General features: G+C 44.0%; 1 protein-coding gene across 1 annotated transcript in view; it reads left to right on the forward strand.

The window, feature by feature from the left end:
- The window catches only part of LOC110507405 (tetratricopeptide repeat protein 9B), a 32,506-nt gene extending 7,849 nt beyond the window's left edge, over positions 1–24,657 (forward strand). Inside the window, exons 2-3 of the mRNA XM_036965264.2 lie at positions 19,626–19,808; positions 20,272–24,657. Of these exons, the coding sequence (XP_036821159.1) occupies positions 19,626–19,808; positions 20,272–20,366 (278 nt within the window). The 3' untranslated portion in view covers positions 20,367–24,657. The remainder of the gene's footprint in view (positions 1–19,625; positions 19,809–20,271) is intronic.
- The last annotated feature ends 1,476 nt before the right edge of the window (positions 24,658–26,133 follow it).

Below are 26,133 nucleotides of genomic sequence, written 5' to 3' on the forward strand. Positions count from 1 at the left end.
CAAAAGTAGGGCACTATATAGGGAATAGGGTGCCATCTAGGACACAGACTTAGTCCTCAGCGCTATATAATACTGCAGAGGGGGTGCTACCTGTCTTTTCCTTGGTTCGTATGTTGGCAGTTCAGGGGTTGCGTGGTTGTATGAGAGCCATGGGCGCATTATGCCAGGTCTGCAGATGGCATAGCTTCACTGTGGGGGCTCGACTGGGCATTCTGTACTCTCCTCTTTACCATTTCCGTTGCTGCCAAGAGAGAGGGAACAAGAGGGAGAGAGAGGGGGAGAGAGAGAGTGAGAGAGGAGGAGGGTCAAGGAGCCAAGAGAAGGGGCGCTGAGCGTGAAGAGGGGGAGGGTGGGGGAAAGAGAGCGAGAGAAACTGGACAGGATGTTAAGGGCACTGTTAAATATGAAGAGATTCATGGAGGAATAGAGATGGAGAGAGAGAGGGGGGAGAAAATAGTGAGGTGACTTTGGTGGACCTTTTTGACCTCTGGGAGGAGGATGTTACGTTGTTTTTCATTTCTTAATTTGCGTATCATTTGTCATTGTAAGTAAGGAGATGAGAAATCACGTCCAAGGCTAACGGTATTATATCATCGCCCTGGCAGAGCTGGAGTGCTCTTGTCATGGCAGTAAATATGATCCAGTCATCTGTGAAGGAGGGAGGGCCTTTTTTAGTCTTCAGTTGAAAGTCACGCCATGAGAGAGAGAGAGAGAGAGAGAGAGAGAGAGAGAGAGAGAGAGAGAGAGAGAGAGAGAGAGAGAGAGAGAGAGAGAGAGAGAGAGAGAGAGAGAGAGAGAGAGAGAGAGAGAGAGAGAGAGAGAGAGAGAGAGAGAGAGAGAGAGAGAGAGAGAGAGAGAGAGAGAGAGAGAGAGAGAGAGAGAGAGAGAGAGAGAGAGAGAGAGAGAGAGAGAGAGAGAGAGAGAGAGAGAGAGAGAGAGAGAGAGAGAGAGAGAGAGAGTGAGTTTTTGGTCAACAGCTACAGTAATGGGAATTTGTAAGAATAATTTGTGCATATCTAACTCACTGTGCTCCAGTGAACAGGAGAGACAACTTGTTATTTATCCAGAAAGCTGCATGTTAATATAGGCGGGGACCACACTATGTTCCCTCAGCCCTATGTTCCCTCAGTATCCACTGAACCAAATTCAATCAAAATTGGCACAAAATATAATTGTTATAAGGTAGAAAATGCTGTTTATTTTAATATCTACATATGTAATGGTATAAACTGAGTATACAAAACATTAAGAACATGACATACAGTCCATTCGGAAAGTATTCAGACCCCTTTACTTTTTCCAAATTGTTTTACTTTACCTCCTTATTCTAAAATGGATATCTACATTGTAGAATAATAGTGAAGACATCAAAACTATGAAACAACACATATGGAATCATGTAATAACCAAAAAATATATATTTTATATTTGAGATTCTTCAAAGTAGCCACCCTAGGCCTTGATGACAGCTTTGCACAGTCTTGGCATTCTCTCAACCAGCTTCATGAGGTGGTCACCTGGAATGCATATCAATTAACAGGTGTGCATTGTTAAAAGTTAATTTGCGGAATTTCTTTCCTTATTGCGTATGAGCCAATCAGTTGTGTTGTGACAAGGTAGGGTTGGTATTACAGAAGATAGCCCTATATGGTAAAAGACCAAGTCCATATAATGGCAAGAACAGCTCAAATAAGCAAAGAGAAATGACAGTCCACCATTACTTTAAGACATGAAGGTCAGTCAATCTGGAAAATTTCAAAAACTTTGAAAGTTTCTCCAACTGCAGTCGCAAAAACCATTAAGCGCTATGAGGAATCTGGCTCTCATGAGGACCGCCACAGGAACGGAAGACCCAGAGTTACCTCTGCTGCAGACGAAAAGTTAATTAGAGTTACCAGCCTCAGAAATTGCAGCCCAAATAATTGCTTCACAGACTTCAAGTAAGAGACACATCTCAACATCAACTGTTCATAGGAGACTGCGTGAATCAGGCCTTCATGGTCGAATTGCTGCAAAGAAACCACTACTAAAGGACACCAATAAGAAGAACAAACTTGCTTGGGCCAAGAAACATGAGCAATGGACATTAGACCGGTGGAAATCTGTCCTTTTGGTCTGATGAGTCCAAATTTGAGATTTTTGGTTCCAACCGCTGTGTCTTTGCGAGACGCAGAGTAGGTGAACGGATGATCTCCGCATGTGCAGCATGGTTACCACAGCATTCAGCAGTGATACGCCATCCCATCTGGTTTGCACTTAGTAGGACTATCATTTGTTTTTCAACAGTACAATGACCCAACATACCTCCAGGCTGTGTACGGACTATTTAACCAAGAAGGAGAGTGATGGAGTGCTGCATCAGATGACCTGACCTCCACAATTACCCGACCTCAACCCAATTCAGATGGTTTGGTATGAGTTGGACCGCAGAGTGAAGGAAAAGCAGCCAACAAGTGCTCAGCATACTGCATGTCTGAACTCTTTCAAGACGGTTGGAAAAGCATTCCAGCTGAAGCTGGTTGAGAGAATGCCAAGAGTGTGCAAAGTGGTCATCAAGGCAAAGGGTGTCTTCTTAGAAGATAAAATTTGATTTGTTTAACACTTTTTTTGGTTGCTGCAAGATTCCATATGTGTTATTTCACAATTTTGATGTCTTCACTATTATTCTACAATGTAGAAAATCGTCAAATAAAGGAAAACCGTTGAATGAGTAGGTGTGTCCAAAACTTTTGACTGGTACTGTAGGTGCCAGGCGCACCGGTTTGTGTCAAGAACTGCAATGCTGCTGGGTTTTTCCACACTAAACAGTTTCCCGTGTGTTTTAAGAATGGTCTACCACCCAATGGACATCCAGCCAACTTGACACAACTGTGGGAAGCATTGGAGTCAACATGGGCCAGCATCCCTGTGGAACGCTTTCGACACCTTGTAGTCCATACCCTGAGGTTGTTCTGGGGGCAAAAGTGGGGGTGCAACTCAATATTAGGAAGGTGTTCCTTTATGTTTGGTGTACTCAGTCTATATGGAACCTACTGAATATGTTCAGTCACAATGACCTTGACCTTTTGTCAATATTACAGCAGCCTAAATGGCCATTTCTGAGATTTGTATATTTTTTTTTATCTTAGCGTCTACTCAAGTATTTTTTATGATGATTGGCTTTCATATGCGAAATTATATGGCCTAGCCACTGAGCAACAACTGGTTGAATGAATGTTGTTTCCACATCATTTCAACCAAACAAAGTCAATGTGATGACGTTGAATCAACCTGGAAAACTGATTGGATTTGAAAAAAGGCATCAATGTAAGGGAATTTCACATTTGTTTCACCAAACTTATTTACCTAAATTCAATGACATGGTGACATGTTTTGTTGGATTCACGTTAGTTGACAACTCAACCAAATGTAAATCAAACCTAAACGATACACTGACATCTGTGCCCACTGAAATATTGAATCATTAGTGACCGGAAACAAATTTCTCAGTTGAATAATATAATATTTATCTCCACATTTTTCGATCATATACAGTGCATTGCGAAAGTATTCGGCCCCCTTGAACTTTGCGACCTTTTGCCACATTTCAGGCTTTAAACATAAAGATATAAAACTGTATTTTTTTGTGAAGAATCAACAACAAGTGGGACACAATCATGAAGTGGAATGACATTTATTGGATATTTCAAACTTTTTTAACAAATCAAAAACTGAAAAATTGGGCGTGCAAAATTATTCAGCCCCCTTAAGTTAATACTTTGTAGCGCCACCTTTTGCTGCGATTACAGCTGTAATCGAGCTCAGTGAGGTTGGATGGAGAGCATTTGTGAACAGCAGTTTTCAGTTCTTTCCACAGATTCTCGATTGGATTCAGGTCTGGACTTTGACTTGGCCATTCTAACACCTGGATATGTTTATTTTTGAACCATTCCATTGTAGATTTTGCTTTATGTTTTGGATCATTGTCTTGTTGGAAGACAAATCTCCGTCCCAGTCTCAGGTCTTTTGCAGACTCCATCAGGTTTTCTTCCAGAATGGTCCTGTATTTGGCTCCATCCATATTCCCATCAATTTTAACCATCTTCCCTGTCCCTGCTGAAGAAAAGCAGGCCCAAACCATGATGCGGCCACCACCATGTTTGACAGTGGGGATGGTGTGTTCAGGGTGATGAGCTGTGTTGCTTTTACGCCAAACATAACGTCTTGCATTGTTGCCAAAAAGTTCAATTTTGGTTTCATCTGACCAGAGCACCTTCTTCCACATGTTTGGTGTGTCTCCCAGGTGGCTTGTGGCAAACTTTAAACAACACTTTTTATGGATATCTTTAAGAAAGGGCTTTCTTCTTGCCACTCTTCCATAAAGGCCAGATTTGTGCATTATACGACTGACTGTTGTCCTATGGACAGAGTCTTCCACCTCAGCTGTAGATCTCTGCAGTTCATCCAGAGTGATCATGGGCCTCTTGGCTGCATCTCTGATCAGTCTTCTCCTTGTATGAGCTGAAGGTTTAGAGGGACGGCCAGGTCTTGGTAGATTTGCAGTGGTCTGATACTCCTTCCATTTCAATATTATCGCTTGCACAGTGCTCCTTGGGATGTTTAAAGCTTGGGAAATCTTTTTGTATCCAAATCCGGCTTTAAACTTCTTCACAACAGTATCTCGGACCTGCCTGGTGTGTTCCTTGTTCTTCATGATGCTCTCTGCGCTTTTGACGGACCTCTGAGACTATCACAGTGCAGGTGCATTTATACGGAGACTTGATTACACACAGGTGGATTGTATTTATCATCATTAGTCATTTAGGTCAACATTGGATCATTCAGAGATCCTCACTGAACATCTGGAGAGAGTTTGCTGCACTGAAAGTAAAGGGGCTGAATCATTTTGCACTCCCAATTTTTCAGTTTTTGATTTGTTAAAAAAGTTTGAAATATCCAATAAATGTCGTTCCACTTCATGATTGTGTCCCACTTGTTCTTGATTCGCAAAGTCAAGGGTTCAAGGGGGCCGAATACTTTCGCAATGCACTGTATTTGGCACAAATAAGCAAGGCCATTGGACTGACTAAAAATGAAGGTCAAGGTACCGGTGTCCGGAAATGTACACTGAACAAAAATATAAACTGAAACTGCAACAATTCAAAATATTTTACTATTACAGTTCATATAAGGAAATCAGTCAATTTAGATAAATGCATTAAGCCCTAATCTATGGATTTCACATGACTTGGAGTACAGATATGCATCTGTTGGTCACATATACCTTAAAAACGAATTGGCAAGGATCAGAAAACTAGTCTGTATCTGGATTGACCACCATTTACCTCATGCAGGGCGACATCTCCTTTGCGTATAGTTGATTAGGCTGTTGATTGTGGCCTGTGGAATGTTGTCCCACTCCTCTAACGGCTATGTGAAGTTGATGGGAAATGGAACACGCTGTCGTACACATCCATCCAGAGCATCCCAAACATTCTCAATGGGTGACATGTCTGGTGAGTATGCAGATCATGGAAGAACTGGGACATTTTCAGCTTCCAGGAATTCTGTACAGTTCCTTGTGACATGGAGCCGTGCATTATCATGCTGAAACATGAGGTGATGGCGGTGGATGAATGGCATGACAATGGGCCTCAGGATTTTGTCACGGAATCTCTGTGCATTCAAATTGCCATCGATAAAATGCAATTGGGTTCATTGTCCGTACCTTATGCCTGCCCACACCATAACCGCACCGCCACCTTGGGGCACTCTGTTCATAACTTGACATCGGCAAACCACTCGCCCAAACGACGCCCGGTCATCTTCCCGTTACAGTTAAACCCAGGATTCATACATGAAGAGCACACTTCTTCTCCAGTATGCCAGTGGCTATCAAAGGTGAGCATTTGTCCACTGAAGTCGGTTATGACACCGACGCAGTCAGGTCAAGACCCTGGTGAGGACGACGAGCACGCAGATGAGCTTCCCTGAGACGGTTTCTGACAGTTTTTGCAGAAATTCTTTGGTTGTGCAAACCCACTGTTTTATCAGCTGTCAGGGTGGCTGGTCTCAGGTGAAGTCGGATGTGGAGGTCCTGGGATGGTGTGGTTACACGTGGTCTGCAGTTGTGAGGCCAGTCGGATGTACTACCAACTTCTCTAATACGACGTTGGAGGCTGTTTGTGGTCGAGAAATTAACATTAAATGATCTGGTAACAGCTTTGGTTGGACATTCCAGCAGCATGCATGCCAATTGCACGCTCTCTCAAAACTTGAGACATCTGTGGCATTGTGTTGTGTGATGATCTGATGATGTCCAGTTAATTTTGTGCGTTCCTTACTGCACATTTTAGAGTTGCCTTTTATTGTCCCCAGCACGAGGTGCACCTGTGTGTAATGAACATTCTGTTTAATCAGCTTCTTGATATGCCACATCTGTCAGGTGGATGGTAAATCCTGGCAAAGGAGAAATGCTCACTAACAGGGATGTTTTTTCATTTTTTAGATAAATTAGGTTTTTGTGCGTATGGAACATTTCTGGGAACTTTTATTTCAGCTCATGAAACATGGGACCATGTTTAATTTCTATATTTTAGCCGCTCGTCTGATATGAGCATTTGAACACCTGAGTAAGCTCCACTCATTGCACTGGCGCCGTCCTAGCCTTGACCACGACATTTGTTCACCAATGCCCCCCTTGTACTTTCAATCAGTTGAATTTGAGCTTTTTCAAGACCAGGGGCCATTTTTCAGTCACATTTCTGGAGCCCAAGAAACAAACACTTAGCTTCCTAGAACATATGGAAATGAAAAATGTTTATGAAGGAATTACTTTTTGGAGGGTTACTCTCAAAAGGATTTATTACGTTTAAAAATGTTTTGACATGGATGCCAGGCGCATGGGCCTCCAGAGCGGATCTGTTTTTGAAGTTCCTTACTTATTCATTCATACAACAGTGGATCAACTCTTGGGGGGGGGGGGGGGGGGGGGGGGGAGAATGACGCAGCGGTCTAAGGGTGTCACTACAGTGCTAGAGGCGTCACTACAGACCCGGGTACGAGCCCGAAGATGTGTCACAACCGGCCGTGATCGGGAGTCCCATAGGGCGGCGCACAATTGGCCAAGTGTCGTCCGGGTTGGGGGAGGGCCGCCATCATCTGCGCTAACGGCAAAAAATTGCGTCTGTCTGTCTGTCCTCAGTGACATCATCCACCTAGCCAGGTCATCCTTCTCTCTCTCTCTCTCTCTGCTGCACACGGATGTCCAGTTAATTTGCTTGCTGAAGGCCACAACAACATCACAGTACCACACGAGGGACCCAGACATACAACATAGTCCCTCCCCTCTGTCTGGAGAACACAACAACACTTCAACATACACACACACACACACACACACACACACACACACTGCTTGTAACCACATGCAAATGGAGAAATGGGCAATGGGCATGGCACTGATGTACAGTAAAGTCATATGAGTAGGGCTGTGACCGTATTATTATTAAGCCTATAACGCAACGAAATGGACGGCGCTTTCTGATTATTTCAAAACATCCATATGCGTATTAGAGCTTATGCCTAGGGCTTTTGCGGTGACCGTATTACCACCACGCCGGTGGTCACGAGTCATGAAGGCAGTCAAATTCCACATGACCGTTTAGTCACGTAATTAGGCTTCTCCAAGCTCTGATGCTGCTGCTGGTCATTAGCAGCCTACCAAACTTGCTAACAGCCTGGTACTCAGCACTCTTTTGTCCCTCTAATCCCTCTGACATCAATGCTAATGTATTCGAAAATCTAATCAAACAGTTAATGAGAGCCCATCAGCTCATGTTGTGCGACATTTCTATAGGCTATGCAATTGCGGGAGAAAACAGAGTGATGGCCTCTATTAAGAAGAGGAGGATCCCATCAGTTTTCTTTTGGCTAGGCCTACTAAATGTATTTCTCAACCTTCCTAATATTAAGCACATTGCTTATATTTAGATCAGGAGTATAGCCTAGCTGGCTGCCATGAAAATAAACCACGGGAAAAGCATCCTCCATTCACTATTTATGTGCATAGATGACATGTATTTTTCCCGCTGCCCCTGTTTCAATACAGGTGCATGATAATGGTCCATTCTAAATTCTAACAAATGTTACGCATGTATTATTTATTATATTTAAAGACACGATTAAATGAAGAATAGGCTTATATTGTCCCCAATCAGACTATCTCTTGTGAATTATATATTATCACTTGTGAATGATGCCCAGCATAAGAAACAATGCCTTTTTTTGTGACTTGTTCGATTCATAGTCACACACCTCATGTGGCCTAGCCCGTAGGCCTATATGTTTTAATAAGGTTTGTATCATAACTAAAGTGGCCAAATAACTTCTTAAAATGAAGCACATTAATCCGCTTTACAAGGGGTGTAGAGCCTAACTGGCATATATAAGCAGCGCATGCGTTTCAAGTTTGGGGAAGTTAATTTTCACCATAAACATGCACCTTCATAATAAAAGTATAACATGCATAATTTAATTTTTGGTCACTTTTGTTAATGGTGTTTTCTGCTAATGGAACATTCATGCTTACTACCATGTGCACATTTCTGTGCTTATAATGTGAAGAAATAGCCTAATAGTTTATCAACATTTTAAGCTAAACGTTCTGATCTGTTTTGTCAGCCACATTGCAATAAAAACGTTTTTTTTTTTTAAACTAACGTTGTATTAATTTGGGATCTATCTCATCCCACAACTGTCCCAGACTGTTTGGAATATTTATTTCTTGCACAGAATAGAATAGGGACTTTTGTACTATGGGGGATAGTAGATAGGCTTTTGCTTTTCGTTAGGCCTACTCATCTTGTTGGCTGACGAAAAGTAAATATGGACAGTTCATCCAATATTTTTTTTTATTTTTTTTATACCTTTATTTTACTAGGCAAGTCAGTTAAGAACAAATTCTTATTTACAATGACGCCTAGGAACAGTGGGTTAACTCCCTGTTCAGGGGCAGAACGAACAACCTTGTCAGCTCGGGGGTTTGAACTTGCAACCTTCAGGTTACTAGTCCAACGCTCTAACCACTAGGCTTCCCTGCCGCCCCAATATCTTCAATATGCATCTCAGAATTGGATAAGGATGCGAGCAGTTCTGTCCCGGATGTGTCTGTCTTAACTTGTAGCCTGTGAGAGAGACTCGATCACGTGACGAAGAGCAGTGCGAGTGAGAGACGCTTCAGATTGCGTAGCACACTCAGGGAGAAGGGCACAACGTAGCATCCGGGCCACAAAAGGCCTGGATTTCTTTAGGGTGCATTGCGGCCACAAAGGGGATGCTGCGTGAAATTCAAACCATTATCAAATGATTGTCAAATTGTGAATGATAGACTATTGGCGACTGTACAGCCTGCGCCCAAAAAACAAAGCAGAGCTCATCCCTTTCAAGTGACTTTTTTCAAATCATCACTAGAGTCTAATCATGTAGCCTTACAATGTATTAAAAATCTAAACATATACCCCAACGTTTGTAGAACAACTAAAGTTACATCAACAACTCTAATTGAAGCATATAGGAGTACATATTTCTTTATTATTCGCTCAATACAGACTAGACGCACGTGCGCACTCCCTCAAATCGTTTTGGAGAAAATATCATATATTTTATTGAGCTTTGTTCAATTGTATTCTTCATACTATAAAATAATGCCACGGAATTATAAGCAAATCTTGTCTGCTAAACTAGTGTAGCCCACAGCCATTTGGCAATAGCCACATCTGGACCTAACATAAGGCCAACTCTGTATGCTATTCTTGTCTTCGGAAGTAGACTACATTTTCTTCATTTAAGACCTGTCTAAAATAAATCATGTTTTTTTTTTGTGTGAAGGTGTATGCTATATTCCATGGTTTATAATTAGACTTTTTAAAATGGTTTGTGTATAAGCCCGGAGACGCTAAATGTGTTTATGTTAATTAACGGTCAATTACCATAAGACCGACAGTTATTTGCTTGACAATCGCCAGCTGATGAAGTTTCGTGGCAGCCGCAGCCCTACTTTTGCGTAGGCCTATATATGAGCCCAAGATGAAAATAACCCTGAATTAAAATAATGATTGTGCGTTAAATAACACTTAGCCTACCGCATATTACTCATGGCAGAAAAACATTTTAAAAATATCACTTAAAACGTCTTTGGTACATAATTGTTCTAGCCTATACTCCAAAATTCAACAAATTAGCCTAAAATTATATAGAATTTCTATTTGATTTTGAATAGCCTAGTAATAGGGAATATGCTGACACATTACCTTTAGCTACAGAATATCTCACCACTGCGCGTTGCCTTCTCCTCCGCTCTCACCTTCATTACTTTCTGCAGTGCCATAGAGAGGGGCTGTCAGCAGTTTAATGAAATATGTTTTGTTGTGATTTTTTTTTTTACTATCGATTTTCACGAACAGATTTCACTTGGTTTCCCAGATTAAGCGCTAGGTCGCTGCAGGAACAGGGTTGTAGAGCCCATGGCGTACAGAGTTTGGGAGGAATACCCCCAGTTGCGCAGCGAGGGGCTGCATGTTCCTCAAAGAGTGGTTGATGTGTGAAGTGAAATGACTGGAGAAGCCTATGCTGCCATGACTGAAAAACTAACCTGCGGGAAAGAGGCCTCCATTCGCTTTTCGAGTGCGGTACAGATTACGTCTTTTCCCCCCTACCCCTGTTCCTGCCCATTTGATAATTAGACATTCTAAATCGACACAAATCTGACATATTAGTAAAGACAAGATTCAATTGAGAGTCGTCTGATGGGTGAAAATATGATCACTTGGGAGAACAGCGTGTGCCGCCTGAGGCAAAGAACAGAGCGCACGGTTTTTTTTTTTTTTGTGCGACCTGCATGATAATCGGCTGATAAAATGTCAGGACCACCACAGCCCCTACATCTGAGAGCACTATTCACATTGGGCATGCTGAGGTCATCTTACTGCCGATGAAGTCATTACAAGGATAGCTTTTTCAATCATATGAATATTTCAATAGATGAGCCATGAATTGAATCCGCTACTATTATGGGTGATGTAGCAATGCAGTGGTTGAGGTTTGGGGCGTTAAGGGAGGGAGAGTGGCAAGAGAGAAGCGCTGTGGCGCCATCCGGGGATGGCAATTAGAGAGGCGTGGAGGAAAACACTTGTTTCTCTGCTCGTTTTGCAGTTTCGTCTTCAGCACTCCATAGACGGATGGAAGCCTCCGAGGGTGCTGTGGATGTCACCGAGGCATACACATACACAGAGGCTCATATTGAACCACTCAGACGAGCAACAAGAGGGTCTAATGATAAGTGATGATATGTGTGTGTTTGTGTGTGTCTAATGACGATATGGGTCTGCATTTGTCTCACTACTGCAGGGACACAGCAACCCAGGAAGCTCATTGGTATAACTGGAACAAGGGATGTAAATGATGCCCCTCAGTCCTATCAATCAATGAGCATTCAGGACTTGAATAAATTAATTGAGTTTTTTTTTTATGTTGAAATTCTCCCTGAAACCTTGACAGGGATGTTGGGGATTACATCTGACGGGGGTTTGAATTATGCTCGCAAGTGAAGAAATATCAATGTGATCAACTTCATAGGTAATATATACACAGTTGAAGTCGGAAGTTTACATACACTTAGGTTGGAGTCATTAAAACTTGTTTTTCAACCATTCCACAAATGTCTTGTTAAACCTCTCTGGGATATGTGGGACGCTAGAAAATGCAGAGCGCCAAATTCAAATAAATTACTATAAAAATCAAACTTTCATTAAATCACACATGTAAGATACCAAATTAAAGCTACACGTGTTGTGAAACCAGCCAACATGTCAGATTTCAAAAAGGCTTTTCGGCGAAAGCAAACGATGCTATTATCTGAGGATAGCACCTCCGTAAACAAAAGAGAGAAAGCATATTTCAACCCTGCAGGCGCGACACAAAACACAGAAATAAAAATATAATTCATGCCTTACCTTTGACGAGCTTCTTTTGTTGGCACCCCAATATGTCCCATAAACATTACAAATGGTCCTTTTGTTCGATTAATGTCCATTTATTTGGCGCGTTTGATCCAGAAAAACACCGGTTCCAACTTGAGCAACGTGACTACAAAATATCTCAAAGATGACCTGTAAACTTTGCCAAAACATTTCAAACTACTTTTGTAATACAACTTTAGGTATTTTTTTACGTAAATAATCGATAAAATTGAAGACGGGATAATCTGTGTTCAATACTGGAGGAAAACAAACTGAAGCATGCTTTCTGGTCACGCTCCTCTATCTAACAGTACACTTCAAGTGACCCTCGTTCAAGATGGCCGTACTTCTTCATTACACAAAGGAATAACCTCAACCAATTTCTAAAGACTGTTGACATCCAGTGGAAGCGATAGGAACTGCAAGAAGGATCTTCATTGGGAATCTGGATTCCCAATGAAAACCCTATTGAAAAGAGAGTGACCTCAAAAAATGAAGTCTGGATGGTTAGTCCTCGGGGTTTCACCTGCTAAATAAGTTCTGTTATACTCACAGACATGATTCAAACAGTTTTAGAAACTTCAGAGTGTTTTCTATCCAAATCATCTACTAATAATATGCATATCTTATCTTCTGGGGATGAGTAGCAGGCAGTTGAATTTGGGCATGCATTTCATCCAGACGTGAAAATACTGCCCCCTGTCACCAAGAAGTTTTAGCAAACTATAGTTTTTGCAAGTCGGTTAGGACATCTACTTTGTGCATGACAAAATTAATTTTTCAACAATTGTTTACAGACAGATAATTTCACTTTACTGTATCACAATTCCAGTGGGTCAGAAGTTTACATACACTAAGTTGACTGTGCCTTTAAACAGCTTGGAAAATTCCAGAAAATGCTGCATTGGCTTTAGAAGCTTCTGATAGGCTAATTGACATCATTTAAGTCAATTGGAGGTGTACCTGTGGATGTATTTCAAGGCCTACCTTCAAACTTAGGGCCTCTTTGCTTGACATAATGGGGAAATCGAAAGAAATCAGCCAAGACCTCAGACCTCAGAAGACCTCATCGTTGGGAGCAATTTCCAAACGCCTGAAGGTACCACGTTCATCTGTACAAACAATAGTACGCAAGTATAAACACCATGGGACCACGCAGCCATCATACCGCTCAGGAAGGAGAGGCGTTCTGTCTCCTAGAGATTAACATACTTTGGTGCAAAAAGTGCAAATCAATCCCAGAGCAACAGCAAAGGACCTTGTGAAGATGCTGGAGGAAACAGGTACAAAAGTATCTATATCCACAGTAAAACGAGGCCTATATCGACATAACCTGATAGGCCGCTCAGCAAGGAAGAAGCCACTGCTCCAAAACTGCCATAGAAAAGCCAGACTACGGGTTGCAACTGCACATGGGGACAAAGATCGTACTTTTTGGAGAAATGTTCTCTGGTCTAATGAAACAAAAATAGAACTGTTTGGCCATAATGACCATCATGTTGTGGGGGTGCTTTGCTGCAGGAGGGACTGGTGCACTTCACAAAATAGATGGCATAATGAGACAGGAAAATTATGTGGATAAATTGAAGCAACATCTCGAGACATCAGCCAGGAAGTTAAAGCTTGGTCGCAAATGGGTCTTCCAAATGGACAATGACACCGAGCATACTTCCAAAGTTATGGTAAATTGGATTAAGAACAACAAAGTGAAGGTATTGGAGTGGCCATCACAAGCCCTGATCTCAATCCTATAGAAAATGTGTGGGCAGAACTGAAAAAGCATGTGCGAGCAAGGAGGCCTACAAGGTACACCAGCTCTGTCAGGAGGAATGGTCCAAAATTCACCCAACTTATTGTGAGAAGCTTGTGGAAGCCTACCCAAAATGTTTGACCCAAGTTAAACAATTTTAAGACAATGGTACCAAATACTAATTGAGTGTATGTAAACTTCTGACCCACTGGGAATGTGATGAAAGAAATAAAAGCTGAAAGAAATCATTCTCTCTCCTATTATGCTGACATTTCACATTCTTTCCAGATAAGGGAAAGAAACCTCCTGAATGGAGAACGGAAAAAGACACAAAAACACTGGGTGAGAAGTGGACGGAGACAGAGAGAGGTAGACAAGTGCAAAAGGGAGAGGAGGAGAAAGAGACAGAGTAGAAGGGCGGAGAGGAGGACAGTGCTGTGTCACCTTGTTGGAGCCAGTCTGCTATTAAAGGCAGCCAGCAGCAGCAGCTCCGGCCCTGCCCTGTCCTTCTGAATGACGGAGACACACATTCACCGTAGACTGGTGCTTAAGGGAGCTATTATTAACGGGCCTGGAGAGAATCTGTGTATGCAGAGAGTAGCCATGTTGAAGTGTGATGGCACTGCAGGCGTTATATTCACACACGCAGGCTAGTGTGTGTGTGTGTTTGTCTGTCTCTCTGTGTTTGTGTGTGTGTGTTGATTGGGCTGGTAGGACTACGAGGGCTGGAGTGGAGTACCCACCCTTTGTACCTCCAGATACCAGATATCCAAACTAATGAACACTGGGTATCAGCTAGGTGCTAGATCCTTATGGCTACCAACATACTACATTTTCTGACGTGCAGATACCCAAAACATCAGCGTGTTCTTGTGAAGTTTAAGTTGGGCTTTATCACGGGTTCAGGGGCAGGCTCATAGCTCTAGGCAGCTGGTAGCCTAGCGGTTGGAGCGGTGTTTCGTTAAGTGAAATGTTGCCAGTTTGAATCCCCGAGCTGACATGGTGAAACATCTGCCGATGTGCCCTTGAGCAAGGCACTTAACCCTAATTGCTCCAGGATTGCCGTTGATAAAGGTTGACTCCCCCACTGGGCTCAGATGTAAATGCAATGTCCTATTCCCACTCTTGGAAGGTGTGTGAGGGAAAACACATTTCCAAGTCACACGTGTGTATTAATACACGCTTGTACAAGTGTAAAATATGTGAGAGAGAGAAAGTCAAGGCAGTGTGTCAGTGATTCAAGGGAGGCAGCGGTCGCTATATCCGCTCTGGTCAGTGAGTATCAGAGGTCAATGATGACACAGTGGGGAGGAGATGGGGAAGCGGCGGGATGACAAATAGATGGAGTCCGAGATTGATGCAGGTAAGGTAGCGTGAAAATGGATGTGCGAACTAATTATAAAAGGATGGACAGCAAACTGATCACCACCATCATCAGTGACTTTAAATTAGCCAGCTCACAGCTGGCCTTGAGAGGGGGGGGGGGGGGGGGGGGGCAGACAGAGAGTGTGAGGGGATCGAGGAAAAGAGAGTGAGATGGGAGGAGAAAAAAGAGAGACAGGAAGAGTGAGCGCTGGCAGTCGATCGATGCAGAGTTTTCTTATACTTTACACTGTTTGACATGTCTCTCCACCATTTCTTTCTTCGCCCCTCCTCACTCCTTCATTTACACTAGAGTATCTCTCCCTATCGCTATTAACCAACAACGTATGTGTTTCTCTCCTTGTTTATCACAACAGAGCTTATTTCTCTCTCTCCTCCTACACTCTAAATGCTTCTCGCTCTTTTCTCCTCCTTTTGTGGTCTGATCTTTTTTATTTCGATCAGGCTCCTTTGTCCTCTCTATTTAATCTCTTCTCTCTCTTTCTGACATCTATTCTCCCCATCTCTGACTCCCCCGCTCTGGGATAAAAGGCAGTCTTATGTTTTTCAGACAAAATGCTCCAGGCACATTAGTGTGAGGATTCCGAGAATGTGATAAACTGCTCGCTTCATCTCTCTCTCTCTCTCTCAAACGCACACTCACTTTCACTCAGAAGCTGTCATTGCACCTGTTAGGTTTCTCCCAAAAAAGATTTAAGAAGCTGGTAAATTCCAGCATTTTCCCATGTATGTCGCACTATCATTCTCCTCCCTTCTTCTTCTCCTCTTCTTCCTCCTCTTCCTACTGCTTTGAGTCTGCTCAGTATTCCAGACCGGTGTGGTGCTTAGCGATATGAAAGAGAGAATCCTTAGAGAGAGTGTGTTTTCAGATCACTGACACTGACACTAACTCAATGTGCACAAGGTCATCACCAAACCACTTAAAGACTCAGCTCTTTCCTGGCTTCTCCCTAGATAGCCTCTCTCTCTCTCTCGCTCTCTCTCTGTCTCTGTCTCTCTGTCTCTGTGTTATTCTCTGATGAGAGCTAGAAGAGTGGATGGGCGATCATAACAATGGATTGAAGTGAGAGTTTATTTTGATGCTACCATTATCACACCGTGTCCGGATGCAGCCCTCGATGCGTTTACCCTGACAACCCATCCATCTGTCTAACGGCTCAGTGGGGTGTGGTCAGGGTGCAGTGTGTGTGTGTTTTTGTGCGTGTGTATGCGTGTGTGTGTGTGTGTGTGTGTGTGTGTGTGCATGCATATTTCTACCCGTGTTTGTTCAGGCCCATGTTTTTACACTGTTTAATCATGTACATTTCGACACATATTTCTGTGTGCCCGGGCACTCGCGTGCACGTGTCTGTGTGTACGAGCTTGTGTGTTTGTGAGAAAAGAGAACACTCTAACAGCGTTAGCCATTATATAGGCCATTATGTGCTGGAACTGAATCCGCTGAAAGCTTTCCCGTACTCTACTGGCTCCCTTACCCCTGTAGGATGATGGATGGACGGGAGGGATGGAAGACGGAAGGGGGGGGGTGGATGGAAAAACGAATATGGTTCATATCTAGAGTACACAGAGGGAATCCGATGTGGCTGGCAGGAAGAGTGTTTAGAAAATCAGCTGAGTTTGAGGAAACAATTTGACCTTTGGCCCCTCTGTTGTGATCTCAAATCTGCTGAGTCATATCCACTTATCAAACGTGAGACTTCTCCATCCCCTAGCTTTCTATTTTAGCTCCCTGGTGGCTCGAATAACTTGAACTCGCTTGAACTACGCGCGTGCGTGCGTGCGTGCGTGTGTGTGTGTGTGTGTGTGTGCGCCAACCCCTCTGCTCGCCCATCTCGTCCCTCCCAACCCGCCTTCTCATTGCATGCGAAGGAACAAGGTCTAGTGTCACGAAAGTGTAGGCATACATGTCTGGAGGCATTGTGGGTTTAAAAACAGAGTAGATCAACAGCGGGAGGGAGGGAGGGAGGGACGGAGGGGGTAGAGAGGTTTTTGTAGAACAGCAGAAGTAGGGTCGTTCCACGACCCGTGTACATTTTGCTTCCCTTTTATATTTGAAGTAGAAATTGTGCACCAATATTGCATTTTAAAAGTCTGTCATATTAAATGAAGTTCCCTTTAATATAGACTACCTGGGCCATTTTATAAATCTGATGTTTAATATGAATAAAGACTTAACCCCCAAACATCTCAGCGTTTTCACCATCATTATCATTTATTTTGTGTGACTAGCGATTCTTTTACGTCTCTCTCCCTCGTTTTGAGGTCAACCATTTTGACGTGAACTGAACTCTCGTTTTAATGTGATGAAACTCTTCCTTTCTTCATTCTTATTTTCCCCGAAAGTAACATTGAACAAAATCATAGTGCAAAATGGGGTGAGTCGGTTCCAGTCTTTTTAGCAGATTTCTGGTGTTTTGTGGTGGGAAACTGAGCGCGTGGAGCATAATAGGTCAAACCCTGTAAAGAAGAAGTGAAAGCTGCATCCAATAGCCGCTCTCTATTGCACAGAACATGCTTTCATTCCCCCCGTCACAGGGGGATTTATGGCGGATTTAAGATGAAAACCTCAACCATGATACGGTCAACACTGTAACTTTAATAGCACTCCATTGGCACTTACTATATTCATCTATTTTATTTAACCCCTTGAGATGGGAAACCGTGCGTTTTATGAAGTTGAACATGTGCTCTTTAGGACGAAATGTTACAATTCGGTAAAATGTGTAGTTATTTACTAAGTTACACTATCCAAACATCTACTACATTCGTGGAACGGCCCGCTACTTGACGACGGTTGACTCTGGAGAGGACTGAAATGAACTGTGTAGCAGGTCTCTACCGACAGTCTGTGGACAGTCTCAGAACACAAACCGGTAGAGATCTATTGGATGGGATCTTGCGTTACTTAGAGTGATGCATTTGTGTTGCTGTCAGATGCCCAAAGCTAGATGTAATCAACATGGCTCCATTTCCTTATCCTATCTTGTTGTCAATTGGCGTATTGGCAGGACACAAACACGCACGCACGCACGCTCGCCACGCACAAACACACACACACTCTCCCAGAGACCTCTTTGAGTTACAGGAAGGTGACAAGCGCTGGAACAAATACAGTCTCCCAGTGTAATCCTCCCCCTCTCATCTCCCCCCGTCCCCCTCCCACTGCGGCCCTGTCCCCCTCCCTCCCGGTCTCTCGTTCCTGACTCACCCTGGCTCCCAGCTAATAGACCCTGACTCATGCTATTCACAGAGCTGTCTGTGTGTCAAGGGCAGAGATAGAGGAGGGAGGGAGGGAGGTGGTGGGGTGGGGGGGTAGAGAGGGAAAGGTTAGAGGAGACTAGTACAAAGTGGTGGAGAGAGAGGGAGAGATGTTCTTGTACTGACACAGGCTTCAGTGTGACGGGGGAGGGTATAACTATAACTGTGTGTGTGTGTGTGTGCTAATGACGTTACAGACATTAGCTGGTGAAAGGTGCTGCTGTAAGACACACCCATACGATTAACGACCACAATGAAACACAGTGTCTCCAAAGTGCTATTGTTCATACTCTACCTTTCCATATCTCAATAGTGTCATCACTATCTCCTGCCGCACATATCACCTGTATCTGTCTTCTGTTCCCTGTGAACCTGTCTCCTCTCCCTCAATCCTCTCTCTCTCTCTCCCTCTCCCTAACTCTCTCTCTTTCTCATCTCATCCCCCTCAACCCTCTCTCTCTCCCTCTCCCTAACTCTCTCTCTTTCTCATCTCATCCCCCTCAACCCTCTCTCTCTCCCCCTCTCCCTAACTCTCTCTCTTTCTCATCTCATCCCCCTCAACCCTCTCTCTCTCCCTCTCCCTAACTCTTTCTCATCTCATCCCCCTCAACCCTCTCTCTCTCCCCTCTCCCTAACTCTCTTTCTCATCCCCCTCTACCCACTTCATGTCTGCCCCGTCATGAAATAAAACTTCTCAGTAAATATCCTTCACTCTAAAGGTGTGCAAAGTTAGCTAGATTCCCCCCTCTTTTTCCTGGGCCAGTTCATCAGCAGTTATCTCTTTTTAAATGTACTCAACAGCATAAGCTAAATTCTCTATTTGAATGTGTAATACATTGACCAGATTTATTATTTTATTTATTTTTGCAGCGTCCTAGCTTCTAGCTATTTTTATCTCCCTGTCATCCTGAAGGAGTAGTGCGCTAGCTGAATTGTACACTGTTTAAAAGGCCTGGCACATCAGCTCTTGCCCTCTCTTGCTCTCTCTCGCTCTCTCTCTCGCTCTCTTTCTCTCCTCTCTCTCTCTCTTGCATTCTCTCTCTCTCTCTCTCTCTCTCTCTCTCTCTCTCCAACCTGTCCAAACTCTTTTTGTTTTTTTTACCCCTCTCTCTCAATTCAGTCCGATGCCGACAAGCTATACGGGCACGAAAAGAGCAAACCAAGCAACATTTTTCAAAGGAATGCACAATAGTCCAGAAGTGACTGATTCCTTTCTCCCCATCCCTGTTTCTGTGCAGCGTGCCTGTTGCAGTCCGAGCTGGTGAACTATGAGCGTGTGAAGGAGTACTGCCTGAAGGTGCTGGGTCACCAGAGGGACCACTTCAAGGCCATGTATCGCGCTGGCATCGCCTGCTACCACCTGGGAGACTACGACTGTGCCCTGCGCTACCTGCGTGACGCTAAGCACCGCGAGCCCTCAGGTAGGCTGAGACAATACTGCCGGTCAGTAAAGTCTGTCAGTAAAATAAATAATCTGGTTTACTCATGTCATCTTATCAGTCAGTACATGTCGCTTAATGCCAGCGGCAACACTAACAATTATCTCCCTCTATTTCTCTCTCTCTCTCTCTCTCTCTCTCTCTCTCCTTCTCTTTCTCTCCTCTCTCTCTCTCTCTCTCTCTCCTTCTCTTTCTCTCCTCTCTCTCGCTCTCTCTCGCTTTCTCTCTCTCTCTCTCTCTCTCTCCTCTCTCTCTCTCCTCTCTCCTCTCTCCTCTCTCTCTCTCCTTCTCTTTCTCTCCTCTCTCGCTCTCCTTCTCTTTCTCTCTTTTCTCTCTCTCTCGCTCTCTTTCTCTCCTCTCTCTCTCTCGCTTTCTCTCTTCTCTCTCTCTCTCTCTCTCTCTCTCTCTCTCTCGCTCTTCCTCTCCCTCCCTCTTTGTGACACAGACACAAACGTGCTGCGGTACATCCAGTTGACGGAAATGAAGATGAATAGGGAGGGTCAGCGGGAGCGGGAGAGCGGCAAAGAGGCCCTTGGCTAACCTTTGACCTTTTGGCCTCTCTATCACTATGGCCTATGCTACGACCCATCCTACGTCACCTCTCCTCTCTGACCTCTTCTCCTCCTTTATGGAGCCCAGTCCCATTGATGACTGGCCCGAGCGATGCGCCTCAACCATGTAAAAGAACAGGGCAGAAAAAGCCCTGTCTCTCTCCCTCTCTTCTCCCCCCCCCCCCCCCCCCCCCCCCCCCCCCAGGCGCTGTTGTTCTGTACCCCAGATGCAGACTGACAAACCAAGAAAAAAACGAAGCAGAGGGAAATACTATACTATACTCATACAAAACAGTCATGGTTGTCCGAATGAAAAAAAAACTGCTTCAAAAAATATATGATCAAAGAAAACTGCGTACTTTAGAGAAGGTGTAAAAAAATGTCAAATAGAGTAGAATTTCTTATTTATTCTTTCGATGTGAGGACTGAGGAGAGGTCCAGGGTTGGGAAAGGGACCAGGGGAGGGCAGGGGAAGGAGTTTAGGAGAAAGGAAATGGTGTAACACATATCAAGACCTTAGGCCAATTCAACTGTACTCCCTGACCCCTGCCCTGACACAATGGAGGGAGGTCTGAAAGCCACTGACCCAGACTTGTCCCGGAGAGAGATTGTCCCCCCAGTACAGTACTGATCAGGCTAGCTAGCAGGCTACATCTCTGTCTTTTTAATACGAAATAGTCTTCAGACAAGCCGACCTTTGCGCTCATGTTCAATCAATCTTCTTTTTCGTTTTCAGCTTGTTGTACCTTGTCTCTATTTCTGGACGGTTTTTAAATTCAAGGGCTAATTCAAGTGTTTGTAATTTGTCCTTTGATCATTTTTTTGTCTCCTGTTTGATTTTCATTGCACTTACGACTATCGGTTGTTATGAAGCAAAATGTGTGTCCTTCCTCTTTCTAAGGAACAAACTAACTCCCACCGGACTCGCTGTTCCTCTGTTTAACAGGTGTGTTTTTGTGAACCGGTGTCTTGAATCTGTTGTCCAATCCCCCCTGGAATGTGTTGTGTTGTCAGACTGTTAACCCCCCCCCCCGCCACCCCCCACCCCTCTCCGCTTTCTAGCTAATGATGTCACAATGGAAAATAGCCAGTGGAACTGAGGTTCCATCAAGCACCCTTGGCTGCACAGAGTTCTCTGATTTTTTTACTCTGAGATCTACTTCCAGGCCCTTGATCACTCATGCTGAACCTTCCCAGGCGTCAGTGACATCACAAGACACTCTTGGCAGTGTTCGTGCAGGGAATCCGATCCCACATGCTGTATCCGTCTGAGGTGTATCAGCCATCTCAACCCAGTCAGTTAAAAACATCAACCCGAGTGTGCCATTTGAGATTCCGAATTTTGTTGTGCATATTCTAATAGATATCAGTGTTGCGACAAACAAAGAAATCGGTTCAGAAAATAAATGAGTACAAAAATGGCTGTCTCCATAGGCAGATTACACAACAGTAGTGGTAGACCAAGACAAGGGAGGATTGTGATTGGGGCAAGGCCAGATAATGACATATTACACATACAGACCATCATACCACTGCATACTTTCTAAATACCAATCCCAGTGATGCTGATAAAGCCTGAAGGGTTTCTAGGATTTATAGAAATACGTAGACTTACCTGCCCTGTTCTAAAGGAGAGGTTTGAGTTGACCTTAATTCCGCCATCTAATACCGTGTAACCCAGTTTCCTTCACCCTATGTGCAAGCCAAGCCCCTGCATGGTAATGTGTGGCTCAAAGGGGAAGCCATTTTGGATGTCGGGGATAATGTCTGGTTCATTGCTTTCTATAACAGGGCAGGTTGCTCCCCCTATTCAATGTATCCCGCTAATACCCTCTATGCTCCCTGCAAACGTAGAATGGGTTAATGGAGTAGTCAGCGGCATAGCCTGAAAAGGACCTCGGTATCTTGTGTCTCGCATCGGGTAATTTTCTGAGACTTATATGGTCCCATGCAGAAAGAAATGAAGGTCAGCAGCAGTGGTCTGCCTTGGCCAAGGCGAGGAGAATAATCCCAAAAGGACTTCAGAGGAGTGGATAATACAAGATCAAAACGATAACAGATCTCATCATTTGCCTGTGGCCTAATATGAGGGACATTGGGACCAAAGTGCATCAATAAGAGGAGGCTGTTGAGGGGAGGACGGCTGATAATGATGTCCGGAACGGTGGAAACCATGTGTTTTGACGTATTTGAGACCTTTCCACTATTCTGCTCCAGCCATTACCACGAGCCCGTCCTCCCCAACTCAGGTGCCACCAACCTCCTGTGGTGTCAATGGGACTCTGGAGAGGCAGCAGCGCGATGCCCGGAGCAAATTTGTGGGATCCAGAGACGCGCTCCACTGTAGAGGGAAATGGGCCAGCAGCACCAGTAACACAGCAGGAGTGCAGTGTCACTCTGACACTGTGGAGATGGGATTATGTTAAAGCAGCGTTGTGAAGAGGTTCGGGGGAGGTTTACACCTTGGTACAGAGACACGGCGTGGAAAAACCCAGAGGCACCAAGAACTCTCTTTCTTTCTCGCGCTCTCTATTTCTCTCTCTCTGGTTCTCATTCTCTTCCCCTCTCTCCAGATTTCTCTCCATATCTCAATTTAAATTCAAATTGCTTTATTGGCATGACGTTTCAATGTCCATATTGCCCCGCCTACTTTGCAAATGGATATATATTTAACAATATTAACATCATCAACAAAATGTAATAATAATAATTGGGATTGTCAATGAAATATACACTGAGTATACCAAACATCGGGGAATGGACTCTACAAGGTGTCGAAAGCGTTCCACAGGGATGCTGGCCCGTGTTGACTCCAATGCTTCCCTCAGTTCCGTGTCAAGTTGGCTGGATGTCCTTTGGGTGGTGGACCAATTCTTGACACACACAGGAAACTGTTGAGCCTCAAAAACCCAGCGGCGTTGCAGTTCTTGACACAAACCGGTGTTCCTGGCACCTACTACCAAACCCCGTTCACTTACATTTTTTTGTCTTGCCCATTCACCCTCTGAATGGCACGCATACACAATCCATGTCTCAATTATCTCAAGGCTTAAAAATCCTTCTTTAACCTGTCACCTCCCCTTCATCTACACCGACTTGGAAGTGGATTTAACAAGTGACGTCTATAGCTTTCGCCCGGATTCACCTGGTTCCGTCTACGTCATGGAAAGAGCAGGTGTTCTTAATGTTTTGTACACTCATTGTATATCTCTCTGCCTCTTACTCTCTCAACCTCACCACTGTGCAGTAGTGTTGTATTGGTCCTTACGGCTGGCTGAGCTGGGCCTACTCCCACATGGCCCTATAGGGAATCTCCCCATGGTCCTATCTCCAAGGCATCTGTCCACCATCCTGTTGTTATCCCAGTGTGCTGAGTCATTATCGCTCCGTGTCTATGGTTACTGTCTACACATAAAAACAGGTCAGGGCTAAGTTCTTCCCACCCCTGCCCTAACATGACCCATTATGAGATAAACAAAGGAATGACCCTGGACCAGTTATTGTGGGAATAATGTTACAACGTGCTGTCTGTGCAAATATAGATAGAGAGAGACATCGTCTCTTTAGCCGTCTAGTTCTGAAAAGACACGGCAAAAGCACAAACTAAAGTGGGAAAGTAAATTACGGGCCGTTTTTCTTCTCTTTCCTTTGATGTCATTGAGGTACATGTTTGTCAAATGTCAAAGTCGTTTTTTGTGCTTAAGAAAACAATTGTGAACAAAATACGAAACTGAAAAGAAAAACGAATGGCTGTTAAAAGCTTTACCTTATTGAGTAATTTTATCAATGGATGAGAACGCAAGTGAAGGGGGAAGTGAGTTTGGTGTAGCTACACCGCAGGCTCTCTGTCACGGTGTCTCTGTGTGTAGATGTTAAGTAGGATTTGTTGTCCCCTGTTTTTGGGAAAGTCCATACCCAACTCTTAAGAGTTTGTGAACCCCACAAAGTGACAGTGGATCTCGTTGAAGAAAGTGGGCGTTGGAGAACCGAACCAGTTACAACAGTAGAAGTTATTTATGAGCTACAGCAACGAAGAACTCCGCGAATCTGTTTTCCTTTCCTTTTTCCTCGTTTGCTTGTACCGGAGAGTAGGACTTGATGATGAGTACATTGTGGTTAGAAGTACATTTTTTCCCCCAATGGACCATGTGAGGAAACGTCTGTTCAATATTCCAAATCCAAAACATTGGAGGACATGATAACTGGTTACATTGAACTGTTAGCCCGGGAATGCACTGTAGATTGGTAAATGAAGACTATAAATAAAGTTGTAAATGAAATTGTGCCTGCGTGATTGTCTTAAGGGTTGTCCGAGTGCATGGTGATACCTCAATGTAGGAGGTAAACAGCAACAGACACACACACACACACACACTTCTCTCTGCCCACCCCTCTCCCTCTCTTCTCCCTCCAAAGGTAATAATCTCTGTTACTACTGACTGCCCTGCTTAATTGCTCCCTGAGCTCCAGAGAGAGAGAGGGAGGAGGGGGTGGAGGAGAGGAGTAGAGGAGAGAGGTGCTGAGAAAGGCATTGGAGGAAAGATGGAGGGGGAGAAAAAGAGGGATGGTGCGAAGAGATATCCCACTGGGCACACACTGGTTGAATCAACATTGTGTCCATGTCATTTCAATGAAATGACAGTTGAACCAATGTGGGATAGACGTTGAATTGACGTCTGTGCCCAGCAGGGTAGACCTGCTGAAAGGCGCTAGGGGGAAGATGGGGGGAGAGAAAGGAGAGGGGAGATGCTGAGCTATAAAAGAGCAAGATATGGAGGAAGCAAGAACCCAAAAAGACAAAAGGGGAACAGGGATATGAACAGACATATAGACGCACTGTGACGCAGCTACCTCGGCACAGGTGAAACCCAGACTGGCGTCTGTAGGTGAATTGAGGATATACATGAGACCTTGCTAAACAAATCCTTATTGAGTCTAAAACACCTGTCCATTTCCTCCATCATCCCATTTCCCTCTTTCCTTTGCTGTTGCTTTTAATAGCGTTGCCACGGATGTGAAGGGTGGTTGCTAGGCAACTGGCAGGCGTCTGGAACTGAGTTGGCTCGGCGGATAGCACTGACAGACAGAGCAGTGAAGTGGATCGGGACTGCGTGTGTGTGAGAGAGTTGTTTGTGCCTTCTAATTGAACGCCTCTCATTTGGTTTTCAGTTTCGATGCATATATTCATGAGAGCCGTGTTTTTATTCATTAATTCCATGTTACAGATTAGCTGAATGAACAGCTGACGTTCTTTCATCCTCCTCACTGCTTGTTGCCACGAGCCCTGTTTATATCAGGTGCCAACATGTGTTCCATGTCCTGATCTTGTCCACATTTTGATTGTCCCCACATTTTTAGACAGGTATAGATGATTAAAAGGTTCATTGTGGTCTGTTTGTGAGGTAGTCAAGGATGCATTGTCTGGATATAGTACAAGTGTAGAAGGATCTGGACAATGAAACAATTGAAATCAGTACTTATTTTGAAACAATAACTGTCAAATTATTTGTATACAGGGAAATCTGGTGACAATGCGGACACATTTTAATACCATGTGCAGATGCAGCGGCTAATATGTGGACGCAATCAGAAAGGACGTACGTTCATTCAGCTAACCAGGCACAAACTGGGCTATGAAAGCACCCCGATAAGCCTGTTAGATCAAGTCAGGTGTCTGAGATATTGAGATGTCTGTTGTGTGATTCTAGCATTATGTTAACAATGACAGGTAACCTACCCAATTCTGTTACAAAGGC

This window comes from Oncorhynchus mykiss, chromosome 27 (assembly GCF_057628025.1).
Source record: "Oncorhynchus mykiss isolate SJ-2025 chromosome 27, ASM5762802v1, whole genome shotgun sequence".
NCBI lineage: Eukaryota > Metazoa > Chordata > Actinopteri > Salmoniformes > Salmonidae > Oncorhynchus > Oncorhynchus mykiss.